Source organism: Hemiscyllium ocellatum, chromosome 15 (genome assembly GCF_020745735.1).
Source record: "Hemiscyllium ocellatum isolate sHemOce1 chromosome 15, sHemOce1.pat.X.cur, whole genome shotgun sequence".
NCBI classification, from domain to species: domain Eukaryota; kingdom Metazoa; phylum Chordata; class Chondrichthyes; order Orectolobiformes; family Hemiscylliidae; genus Hemiscyllium; species Hemiscyllium ocellatum.
The window spans coordinates 56379576-56391884 of NC_083415.1; the positions used below are offsets into that span (position 1 = coordinate 56379576).

A 12309-nucleotide genomic window follows, 5' to 3' on the forward strand; every position below is an offset into this window, starting at 1 on the left:
AGGCCCTTCATCCTGATGAAGGGCTTATGCTCGAAACGTCGAATTCTCTATTCCTGAGATGCTGCCTGGCCTGCTGTGCTTTGACCAGCAACACATTTGCAGCTGTGATCTCCAGCATCTGCAGACTTCATTTTTTACTCCCCTATCCCTTTCAATGACAGTTATACATGAACACAGCTTCTGAACGCCTCTAATATTTCACCACTTATAGTGCCTGTCTTCATTCCGCTTTCTGAAATGTGTGCTTATAATTGATTCAAAGGTCATAAACCATGCAAACTTGCAATGCTTTCAGAACAAACTTTGGATTAATTAGAGCGGATTAAATTGCAGCAAAATGTTTGCGTCCCTTCCATCCGCCAAGCCTTCATCACCTTCTGAAGGGTGTATCTTGCATGCTAGATTCTTGGGATACAGTTGCTCTTTAACCAATAGCTGCCAAATAGCCTCCTCCACCCCCATGTTGGATTCCTGAAAGCAACTAATCCAATGCCGAAAATCAAACAGTACAATCTTAAATCAAATGCAAAATAAAATCCCGGAAATGAAAGTGCTGTCAAGGTGAAAGCTCAAGACAAAAATGACTTGCATTAAGAACAAAACAAAACATATTCTCTTTTATTATTCAAACACTAAGAAAGAAGAACTTGCAACTGCTGATAAACATCATTGACTACAAAGATAATGCGCTACATACAACAGCACATTCAAATTCAGCCACCCCCTTGTTTAGTGCATAGTCCATGTAAACATAACCCATTCTGTGCCCATGATACAATGTGCTTTAATTTCTTGTCCTCAGTTGTGGGTTTTCAAAATTGAACAACTTGTCTTTTCAGTCTCAACAAGCTCTTCAAACCGAATAGTTCCAGCAACGAAACGAGCACAAAATACAATTCAAACAGTTTCTAAAGGCCGGGGGGTGGGGGGGGGGAATAGCATGCTGTGTAAAAGGTGATCAATGCACCTTGCACAAGGGGAAAGGTGAGGGGGTGGTGAAACGGAACCATGGGGATTGAACCTGCATTGCTGCAAGGTGCTGAGATGGTTAATGGCTGGAGTTTTTGGGGGGGGGGGGGGGGGGCGGGGAGGAGATGGGTAGACAGAGGGTTGGCTCCTCGTGCTGCAGTCTCTCGGCTTGGCCTCATTTACCCCCGTCCCACACAGTCAGTTTGTAAAAACAGTGTTCAGGTCACCTCTCCTTGGAGAGAGCTCAATGACACGGTACGACAGGGCTATCTCTAAACGTAAAGTGGCAACTCCCACCCTAACAGGAACAGGGGGCAAGGAAATCACTCCCCTTTGAGCTTATTCTACAACCCAAAACAGTGGCTTTCCGAGCGTGACATGGTGGACAACTAACTGGCTTTACATGCTTTCTGTCTATGGCCACTGGAGTTGTATATTTTCACCCTCTCCCACTCCCACTGCCTGATCCTAACTCTACACTGCCAATTGTTGACTGGGTGACAGCCTTGTGGCTGAAGAGGAGACCCTTTTGTTCTGCTGGTCTCATTAAACCCACACACAACACCACTTTAGGGTGTAAGACAGACAGTTTGACTAGTAGTTTTAAAATATAAACACAGGCAGGAACAAGACATGACGAGAAAACAGTGCTGAGTGGGCAGGAGTTGCTTTGTGCCATATTGAAGTTGGTAATAGTTCCACAGTCCAGTAACACAGGAAAACTAGTTCACAAATTTCAACTCTCCATCATTACACAGGGTACCTGTCAGTTCAGTGTTAAATACTGCAGGGTCCTATAAACACAATTCAAAATTTCTGGTTTTTTTTCCCAAAAATTGCTTGATTCAAGAGATAAAACGCCTCAGATGGTTTGGCAAGCATCCAGTAAGTCTGGTGCATTCTGTCCTGGGTGTATTGAGTACCCGCACCCCAACGGCAGGGGGTTGCCAACACCACACAATCAGAATCCCTGCCAGTTGGGCACGGCTTCCTCAAGTGTGGGTTAAGGGTCACAGACTCTAATTGCCATTGTCATTGTCTCAGAGGACCACTGGGCTGGTAGAGAGAGAGAGAGAGAAACAGAGAGAGAAACAGAGAGAGAGAGAGAGAGAGAGAGAGAGAGAACCAGACGGTCATCTCCCCTCAGGCGAGGAGAGAGGCTGAGGAGGAGAGTCCTTCAGGGTAACCTCAGCTGGTGCAGGATTTGAACCCACGCCGTGGGTATCCCTCTACATGGCAGACCAGCCGTCTAGCCGACTGAGCTGGAAGGCAGCAATGGCTGTTGGCTGACAGAGTGAAAGTGCCATTAAATCTTTGCTTTTCTAAAAAAAAACTACGCAGGGTGTGGAATTGGTCGCCCTCTCATGCCCGATTCTGGATGTGGAAAACCTCAGGGAAAGCTCGGCTCCTTTTTAAAAGGCCTTAAGTGCTGTGCTGTCTTAGCCTTCCAGCCCCACACCAACCATCAAGCCTCAAGCTAAGGTCTCAACTGAGAAACACTCCATCTCAACGGGATCAGAAAGTCTTCCCAAGTAGTGAAGTCAACTCCATCCAGCAGCCTGACACTACAGTCTTGCCATTTCACTTTGATATATTCATTCAATCCTGACAGGAATCGGGCAGCTGCTAAATCACATCATGAGGCAGAGGTTTGAGTCAGGAGCATTTTTGGGACAGGGTTTGATACTGATCAAGTCCTGCACTAATTTATATAAAAAAAACGCAGGGGAGGCAATTTTATTGAAAGATCAAGACAGCGATCTGTTTGGATTTGGGTTTACAGCAGAGAAGACTTTATATCGAAACTTTTTGTGTTTCGGGCATGGGACAGACTACCAAACGAGAATAAGACACTTCAAGCCAGCAGTCCATGGGGCTCATGCAGTATGCTCTCTGGACCCTGACTCATCCAGAAAGAAAGCACGTGCCCAGTGGAATTGTACAGCCTCCACCTACACTCCAACTTTACCAGAAAACTTCAATAAATAGTGCAACACAAAGTAGCTGCAGGTAACAGAGTAAACCTCTCTCCTGATCCATTATCACAGTTTGCCATTTTACACAACTTCCCGAAGAAAACCTCATATTCTGACAGCGTGCTGGCTTCCAAAGGGTTGCTGACCTCTGAACAGGTCAAAGGTGAAAATGACCAACTGCCCAACCAGCCCCACCCCCACTCAGAGCTCCAACACCACCACACCGGAGCAAAATGGGAAGGAACTGGATTATCAATACTTCAAATACTAGCCACAACCTTAATTCCTACAAGCGTAGTTTCACTTGGCTGTGAAAAAAAATCTAATGTTTTTGGGGAATAAATAATATCCATTGCTGTTCATGACGTAACTCCACCCCACGACCAGGTGCCATGTGTTACTTTCAGAGGCTGAGTCTCCTGGAGGAAGCCAGTCTGAACACCCATTATGTAGGTCACAGTGTACTGTTTCTGATACTGACTTATACTGTGGTAACTACTGCACGCAGGGCCAACGCTGTTGTGTAATACGTGCTTCTAAAATTCCGAACCAAAGCAATTGGGGAGGGCAACTGACCCAGTCACCTACTAACGTCTGTAAATAAAGATAGCGTTAAGCTCTCACCTAGTTACCTGACCCGTGTCAATTTCACCCCTTCCAAGATCTCAGAGCTTGCACTGCTACTGCAGCCATGGTACAGGATTAGCAACACAAAATGTCTTCTGTTCGAATCAGAATAATTTGCCAGACGGAATGCAATCAACGTGATAGTGTTGTAGGCTCGGAGCAGGCGTAAATGAGTTTGCAGATTCAACAAGTTTACTGTACAGCCAACGCACAGCTCCACCCCCATACCACACTACTGGCTTCCACCATAGGTGTAGCAACAACACAGCCCCGGCACAAGTGCTCTGGTTTCATCACCATCAACTGGAGAAGCCTGGTAGGCTTCTCTCAGAATCAGGACTGGCACGGCTTGAAAGGGAGCAGGCAGGACCAGGCAAAGCCTCCCCCCCAAAACAAAAACAACTTCAGTGCAAGTAGTATTCGTTCACTCCACTTCTCTGTCGGCTGAACTTTCTGCACAAATTAAGTTTGTCTCTGAAATTAAGCACTGGAAAGACACAAGATGTCAGGCCGCTTCCATGGAGGGAAGCCATGTTACCCTGATAGGCCAGAGTTTCAATACAGGAGTTTCACGACTTGAAACGTTTAGTTCCAATCTTCTATCTCCAAGTGCTGTCTGACCTCCTCACGATTTTTGTTTCAGATCTCCAGCAGCTGCGTTGGATACTTCTGGCATTTGACCTCTGACCTCTCCAGTTGGGTCAAAGTGGAAATGGAATTCAGTGAAGGGGGGGGGGGGGTTATGACCCCCTCAATGCATCAGAGTCTCGGTTTGTCCGTAACAGAGACAACCATGTTGTGCCCATGACTCATCCCTACAGTGTGGAAGCAAGCCACTGAGTCCATACCCAACCCCCTCAAGAGCATCCCACCCAGATCCATTTCCCTACCCTATTCCTGTAACCCCACATTTACCATGGCTCATCCACCTACCTGCACATCTCTAGCCACAATGGATAATTTAGCATGGCCAATCCATCTAACCTGCATATCATTGGAGTGTGGGAGGAAATCGGTGCACCCGGAAGAAACCTACGCAGACACCTGGAAAACATGCAAATTCCAGAAAGGTGGGAATTGAACCCAGGTCCCTGGTTGTGCAAGGCAGCAGAGCTAACCACTGAGCTATCGTGCCACATATGGATGAAGCATCTTCTCATGGGTCCCTAGGAACATGTCTAACTGGTCATGGGCCACAATTCAAGTGTATACATTAACCATAGGTAAGAAGTTCATCATAACATGGATAAGGAATCCATTTTGAAGGGCAAATTCAGAAGGATTTAAGTGGAAAACTAAACATGTAAACTAACCCCCTTTTTTTTTAGAAAAGAGATGCCAAAGTAAAAAGATTATGAACCTGCTGTGTGCAAACAGAGTAACTTATTCAAAATGCTCACTCTGGAGGGTAAATACTCAACTTGGAGGTAATCAAAAATTGGGAAAGGGTCTCTAAAAAGGACCAAGATAGGAGAGAAAGAGACAGTTAGATCAGGAAGGGAGTTCTGTTGAGTTTATCAGAGAATGGGAAGAGAGTGGGCCAGTGATTTACTCCCAGCTCAATGTCCTTTCTTGCAAACCATGTTATGCCCCTGAGTTGGCAATCCTTTCTTAGCCACTGGCAGTTAAAGCCAGTTCCATATCTCAGGACCTCAGCACTCAAATTAATCTCTTAGGAATCTGCAAAGAACTGAAAATGTGGATATGTATTGTTCAGCCATCACCTGCACAGCAGAAAGACGGAGTGACATGTATCCCTTTAGGGGGAAAATCTATTGTCTCTTCTCTTTATAGACCAAAATTAAAATGGAACATCACCTGACTGCTAGTAGTTTCAGTTCAGCTGAAAGGTCACTTCCTTGAAATGTCCGCACTGTTGCTCTCTCTGAAATGGTGTGGTCTGATCTGCAGAGTGCTCCCAGCAATGCTGGTTTTTATTTCGGATTGCCAGCATCTGCAATATTTAACTCAACCGTCGACAAGTTTTTGTTAGGCAAGGGAGGAACAGACTAGACAGTGGGGATATGGTGTTAAGGAACAGGCTAGACACAGTGGTGTGGAACAGGCTCGAGGGGAGGCTAAATGGTCTCCTCCTGTTCCTCCCCACCGCCCTGACTGTACATTCGTGTATATACTTTCCGCTAACTGCTATAATGGAGTCACTACTTGGGTAGCTTCACATTGTCCCCCGTGGGAGTGGACACAGCCTGGTTTGGGGAGAATATTCAAAAGAAGTTGAGAAGAATGAATCATCAGCAAAACATCGAGCTTGGGCCGTGACTCCCTCCCTCCCTCTGACACACACGATGGAAGATGCATTGGTTCATTGAAAACCCATTTGTTTACACAGCATTAACATGGAGCTGAAACAGTCAGCCTTTCTACCTCCCCCTACAACGACGGAGCTGATGTAACTGGGGAATAATAAACTATCAGGTGCTTTTGAAAGGGGTGAGATCAAAACTTTACAACCCTGGGTGGATTAAGTTAACAATTCGAGATTGCATGAACAACTCTGAAGAATTGACATAAAACAATCTGTCCCAGCTGGTCTCTGCATTAGCTCTCCAGAGTTCGCTCAGGAAACCCACTCTGTTAGAGCTCAGGAGCAGGCCAGGAGCTCTTCCTGAAAAAACACAAGGAAAGATCTATCCTTCAACCAAAAAACAAAACAACATGGAAATTTTAAATACACCAATAATTCTTTGCAACTTCTCGGTTTTCTTTAAAAAAAAGCCTTTTCTTCTCTAAAACGTCCGGATGGTGAGTCGACCTCTTGACAGTGTTCCAAAAGAGTTAAAGCAAGCAGGAGACGGGCAGACAGATGATGGACTCGGGTTCACTGGAACGTAGGCTTGTGGCCAGCCCCCTTCCCCTGTCAGAACAACCAGAGCATGGCCAGAACCCCGAACAAGAAATACAAACAGAAACCGGAGTCAAGATTCACCTCGCGGTACCGAGTGAAGGCCAGTCACATGACAGCCCGGTAATCCTTTGGCAACGTTCCTGCTGTTGAAGCTGACCGACCTCTGACCCTGCCTCAATGTCCTGGTGGTCAAATGGTCCTCTGGGGGTGCCTGGTGTCTCTCACACGGGGCAGCAGGAAGCTATCTGCTGCACTTTGCCTAGGTCAGTGAGGAGCTGCTTCATTCGGTGTTTGAGCTGAGGCAGTCGGGTCAGTGGGTCAGGAGGCTCCAGCTCACCAGAATAGTCCAGCCAACTCTCGAGAACTAGCAGCCAGAGAGAACAGGGAGAAAACAGCATTAGCAAAGCATCGCTACGGCACAAGATAGAGCCCACTTGGCCCAGTGAGGCCGCACGGACCCTCTGAACAGCATCACCCCTTTACCCTGAACCCGTATGGTTTTGCTTCTGTGTCGAATACTTTGACCTCTCCAGTTACAGAAAGCGAGGACTGCAGGCGCTGGAGATCAGAGTCGAGAGTTGGAAAAGATCAGGCAGCATCCAAGGTGCCCTTTATCAGGAATGGGAGCAGGACAATGGGGCTCGTGCCTGAAATGTTGATTCTCCAGGTCCTCGGCTGCCGCCCTCTCTAGTTGGGTCAACGTGGAAACGGAATTCAGTGAGGGGTGGGTCACTCAACGCACCAAAGTCTTGGTTTGTCTGTAACAGAGACAACTGTGTTGTGCCCGAGACTCAGAGCAGAACCCAACATGAAATCACAGAATTCCCACCCGCCCCCCCCCCCCCCCCCCCCCCCCCCCCCCCCACCTCCCCCCAACCCGGGTGAAGAGCATTCATACTGGGTTCTGCTCAGAGTTCGGGCACAACGCGGTTGTCTCTGTTACACACAAACTAGGACTTTGGTGCATTGAGTGACCCCACCCCTCACTGAATTCTATTTCCACGTTGACCCAACTAGAGAGGGCAGTATTCAAGGAGCTGGAGAATCAACATTTCAGGCACGAGCCCCATTCTGCTGCTCCCATTCCTGATGAAGGGCACCTTGGAAGTTGCCTGACCTTTTCCAGCAGCACATCTCACCCAGATCCACTTCCCTACCCTACTCCTGTAACCCCATATTTACTGTGGCTCATCCACCTAGCCTGCGCACCCCTGGATGCTCCGGGACAGTTTAGCATGGCCAATCCACCCTAACCTGCACATCTTTGGACAGTGGGAGGAAACCGGAGCACCCGGAGGAAACTCACGCAGACACGGGGAGAATGTATAAATTTCACACAGACAGTTGCCCAAGGCTGGAATTGAACCCGGATCCCTAGTGCTGTAGGTAGCAGTGCTAATCACTGAGCTACCATGCTGAGCAATTACTTGTAACAAAGCAGTGTGCCCGATTTCCTCCTACTGCTCCATGCATGCTCCCCACAGAGACATCTCCAAAAGCATCTCCCAGCAGTGTCCCCCATGGGTGGCACAGTGGTTAGCACTGAAAATGTGTTGCTGGTTAAAGCACAGCAGGTTAGGCAGCATCCAAGGAGCAGGAAATTCGATGTTTCGGGCCAGAGCCCTTCATCACTGCTGCCTCACAGCGCCGGGAACCCAGGTTCAATTCCACCGTCAGGCGACTATCTGTGTGGAGTTTGCACATTCGCCCCATGTCTCTGTGCGTTTCCTCTGGGTGCTCCGGTTTCCTCCCACAGTTCAAAGATGTGCAGGTTAGGTGAATTGGCCATGCTAAACTGTCCATAGTGTTAGGTGCATTAGTCAATTAGTCAGAGGGAAATGGGTCAGTGTGGGTTACTCTTCGGAGGGTCAGTGTGGACTGATTGGGCCAAAGGGCCTGTTTCTACACTTTAGGGAATCTAATCAAACACTTACCATGCTACATCATCCACTTTGGATACCCAGTGGGACTGTGGGAGTAACTTCAACACTAGGCAAAAGTTCTTACAGATTAATAATCTGTACCCACTGTCACTGTGGGTGAAATCACAGCTCAAAACACTCAAAATATTCTCAATATTATCAGCCGCAGAAAGATTTAAGAGACCTTAAAAAACAAAGACAGGCTGGGTCACCAGTAAACGTACCACAGGGTATTTGCAGTACAGAAACAAGACATTCAGCCCATCTGTTCGATGCCAGTGTATATGACCCACCCATGTCAATTCAGCCCAACATTCTTCCTTAGCCCAGCGGCAGGAATAGGAGCACAAGTAGACCGTTCAGCCCATCAAACCTGCGCCATCACTCAACATCACCATGGCTAATCTTCTGCTTCAGTTTTCTGCCCAATTCACGAAAGCCTTGATTCCGAGATGCTAACATCTGTCTACCCTAACCTTACCAATGTGCAATGATGGCACAGCCCACAGCCCTGGGGGGGTAGACAATCCTCAGCGAAGTGATTTCTCCTCAACTCAGTCCTAAAGGATCAAGTGCTTATCCTGAGACTGTGCCTATACATTCTACATTCACCAACCACAGGGAAACACCTTCACAGTTGCTGCTCTGTCAAGACCCTTCAGGATCTATGAGACCATGTGAAGATCACGTGATCACCATGTCACAGGCTGCAGACAGGTCGGGGTGGAGTGTGGGTGGGGGATTGAGTTTGCTGTTGTCTCAGACACTTAAGATTCACGTTGCATTTAGACCACAGCTGGATGCAACATTCAGACTATAACCCACAAAGGTGCACAGTACCTTCCTGCCGCTTTCTCTCTGCTTCGACATATCAGCTCAATAGGAGCCAAACGCACAGCCTCAGAGCGAAGGGATGGCCCTTTGGAACTGAGATGAGGAGAATTTCTTCAGCCGGAGGACATCTGTGACCCGGTGGAACTCATTGCCGCAGAGGGCTGTGGACACCAAAGTCATTTAGTGTCTTTAAGACAGATAGATTCTTGATTAATAAGGGCATCAAGGATTGTGGGGAGAAAGGAAGAGAATGGGGTATCAGCCATGGTCGAATGGTGGAGCAGACTCGATGGGCTGATTAGCCTAAATCTGCTCCTATATCTTATGGCCAAGCATCTTTTACGTTTTTCTTTTTAAAATCACTTTTATCACCTTGTCTTCTCACCAAAAATTTCAACGTTTTACAATTGCAGTGGAAGTTTTTGGGAATGCTGTCACCATATTTCCACCATATGTCACCATATTTCCTCTCCCACCATGTTTGTTTCAGAGTCTTCACTACTTAGCACACCTCCCAGCTCTCTCAGTCCATGTCAGCTCTCTCAGTAGTCTCTACCGGCCCTCTCTCCCCACGGTCCTATAAGTTCAAATCCCTCGAAAAGCCTCACTATTTCCTTCTGAACTCATTCATCACTCTCTCTGCATCCACCAGCAGCAAGGCCAAGTGTGGAAGGAAATTTGACCAGATTTGACACAAAGTGTTTGTGGAAGCCATTTTGTTAAACCTGGTCAAATTTTCTTCCACACCAGGTCATTACCACACATTACATCAGTGAGTTCCTCCCTCACGTCTTCCAACCCACTGACAAACTTTAACTCAGTGTAGTCGAGCCCTTGTACCAATGGGTATCATAAATGTGTCATGTTAGTCTTCAGTACAGCCTTGTTGTTGGATACGATGTCAAAGAGCCCAAGCCCCAAACCCAAAAACACAAGGACAGACAATTCCAGCCATTTACCGTCCAGCTCTCTCTCGATGAAGTCCATCCGATGACAGACCTCATCCTGCAACGACTCGATGTGGGTCAGTAGGTTGACCTGCCACTGCAGCTGGGGGTCACCGGGCCCTTCATTCCCACTTTCCTTCAGCTCGGAGCTTTCTTTCTCCCGCTCTGTCTCAGGGGAGCTGTCACCGCTGCTGCCACGGACCTGAGGGGAGGCAGAGGGCACACGGTTAAAACGTTCCCGACGGGAGATCTGTAGACTCTAAGCAGGAGTTGGGCGGGGAGGGGGGTGTGGGGGAGCAGTCCCTGCCAGAATAAAGCGCAGAGCTTCCCAAACCCTTCCCCAACGGTGGGCCCAATACACATGGTGGATACCCCACCCCACCCCACCCCACCCAGAAAGAGTTCCCACAGTAGCGGTCCAGGCACCAACCCGAAAACCTACCGTTCCGTGGGCTCTTGGGGACAGGATCAGGCTACAATTCCTTCATGCCGACAACAAAAAACGCATATTGAAAAGGTGACTGACACCTCCCCAAACCATCAAATCTCACGCACTTCACAGCTGTGGACCCCGTGACACTGAGAGCTGCTCCCTGAGGGTGGGGAACCATGATCAACCCTTTGATCATTTGAGGGAGGTGGGAGAGGCAGTTACAGATGAGAGAGAGAGAGAGAGAGAGACATCATTCCTCCACCTCCTGACCCCCTGACTCCATGAAGCTGAGCTCAGGTCACATGGGACACTCCAGTATGCTACCTTACATGCCAAGGTAGAAATGTACAGGATAAAGGCAGGCCATTCAGCCCAACATGCCTACATCGGTGTCCATGTTCCACATAAAAGCCTCCTCCGACAGAGAGAGAAAGCAGGCCATTCAAACCAACTGAGCCTGCCTCACCAATCCAGGTCACAGCTGACCTGACTGCTCCATATTGCTTTTGAACCTGTCACCCCGTGCTCTTCAAAACACGTATCCAACTCTGCTTTACAATGATTACTGTTCTACCATTGCCTTCGGAGGAGAGTTCCAAAGATAGATACACCCTTTGACGCAAAAACATTTCTCTTCATCTCTGCTTTAAGTGCGTGGCCTCTTGTTTTCATTCACTGCATGAAACAAAAATATCTTGGCGTCCATCAACCCTGTACCTAACCCTTCAGACACCATCCCCATCGGCCCTGCACCTAACCCTTTAGACATCACCCCCATCGGCCCTGCACCTAACCCTTCAGACATCACCCCCACCGTCCCTGTACCTAACCCTTCAGACACCATCCCCATCGGCCCTGCACCTAACCCTTCAGACATCACCCCCATTGTCCCTGCACCTAACCCTTCAGGACATCACCCCCATCAGCCCTGCACCTAACCCTTCAGGACATCACCCCCATCAGCCCTGCACCTAACCCTTCAGGACATCACCCCCATCAGCCCTGCACCTAACCCTTCAGGACATCACCCCCATCAGCCCTGCACCTAACCCTTCAGACACCATCCCCATCGTCCCTGCACCTAACCCTTCAGACAACGCCCCCATCGGCCCTGCACCTAACCCTTCAGGACATCACCCCCATCAGCCCTGCACCTAACCCTTCAGACATCACCCCCATCATCCCTGCACCTAACCCTTCAGACACCATCCCCATCAGCCCTGCACATAACCCTTCAGATATCACCCCCATCGGCCCTGCACCTAACCCTTCAGACACCACCCCCATCGTCCCTGCACCTAACCCTTCAGACACCACCCCCATCGTCCCTGCACCTAACCCTTCAGACATCACCCCCATCATCCCTGCACCTAACCCTTCAGACATCACCCCCATCGGCCCTGCACCTAACCCTTCAGATATCACCCCCATCGGCCCTGCACCTAACCCTTCAGGACATCACCCCCATCGGCCCTGCACCTAACCCTTCAGACAACACCCCCATCGTCCCTGTACCTAACCCTTCAGACATCACCCCCATCGGCCCTGCACCTAACCCTTCAGACAACACCCCCATCGTCCCTGTACCTAACCCTTCAGGACATCATTTGTGCCACTTAAGCTCACCCTCAGGTGTCCATAGTGTCCCCCATTTTCGCCTCACAAAGTACCCTCTATACTTTCACAATTGCCGTATGCATTTGCCCTGCCTTTTGGGATATTCTGAATGAAGGAC

The 12309-nt window shown here is 48.7% G+C and overlaps 1 protein-coding gene across 3 annotated transcripts in view; it reads right to left on the reverse strand.

The window, feature by feature from the left end:
• Positions 1–590: 590 nt before the first annotated feature.
• The window catches only part of phf20b (PHD finger protein 20, b), a 97430-nt gene continuing 85711 nt past the window's right edge, over positions 591–12309 (reverse strand). For all 3 annotated transcript variants that reach the window (XM_060836501.1, XM_060836502.1, XM_060836503.1), the window contains 2 exons: positions 10154–10343; positions 591–6802 (listed from right to left, as the gene is read on the reverse strand). In XM_060836501.1, coding sequence (XP_060692484.1) covers positions 6660–6802; positions 10154–10343 — 333 coding nt within the window. In that variant the 3' untranslated portion in view covers positions 591–6659. The remainder of the gene's footprint in view (positions 6803–10153; positions 10344–12309) is intronic.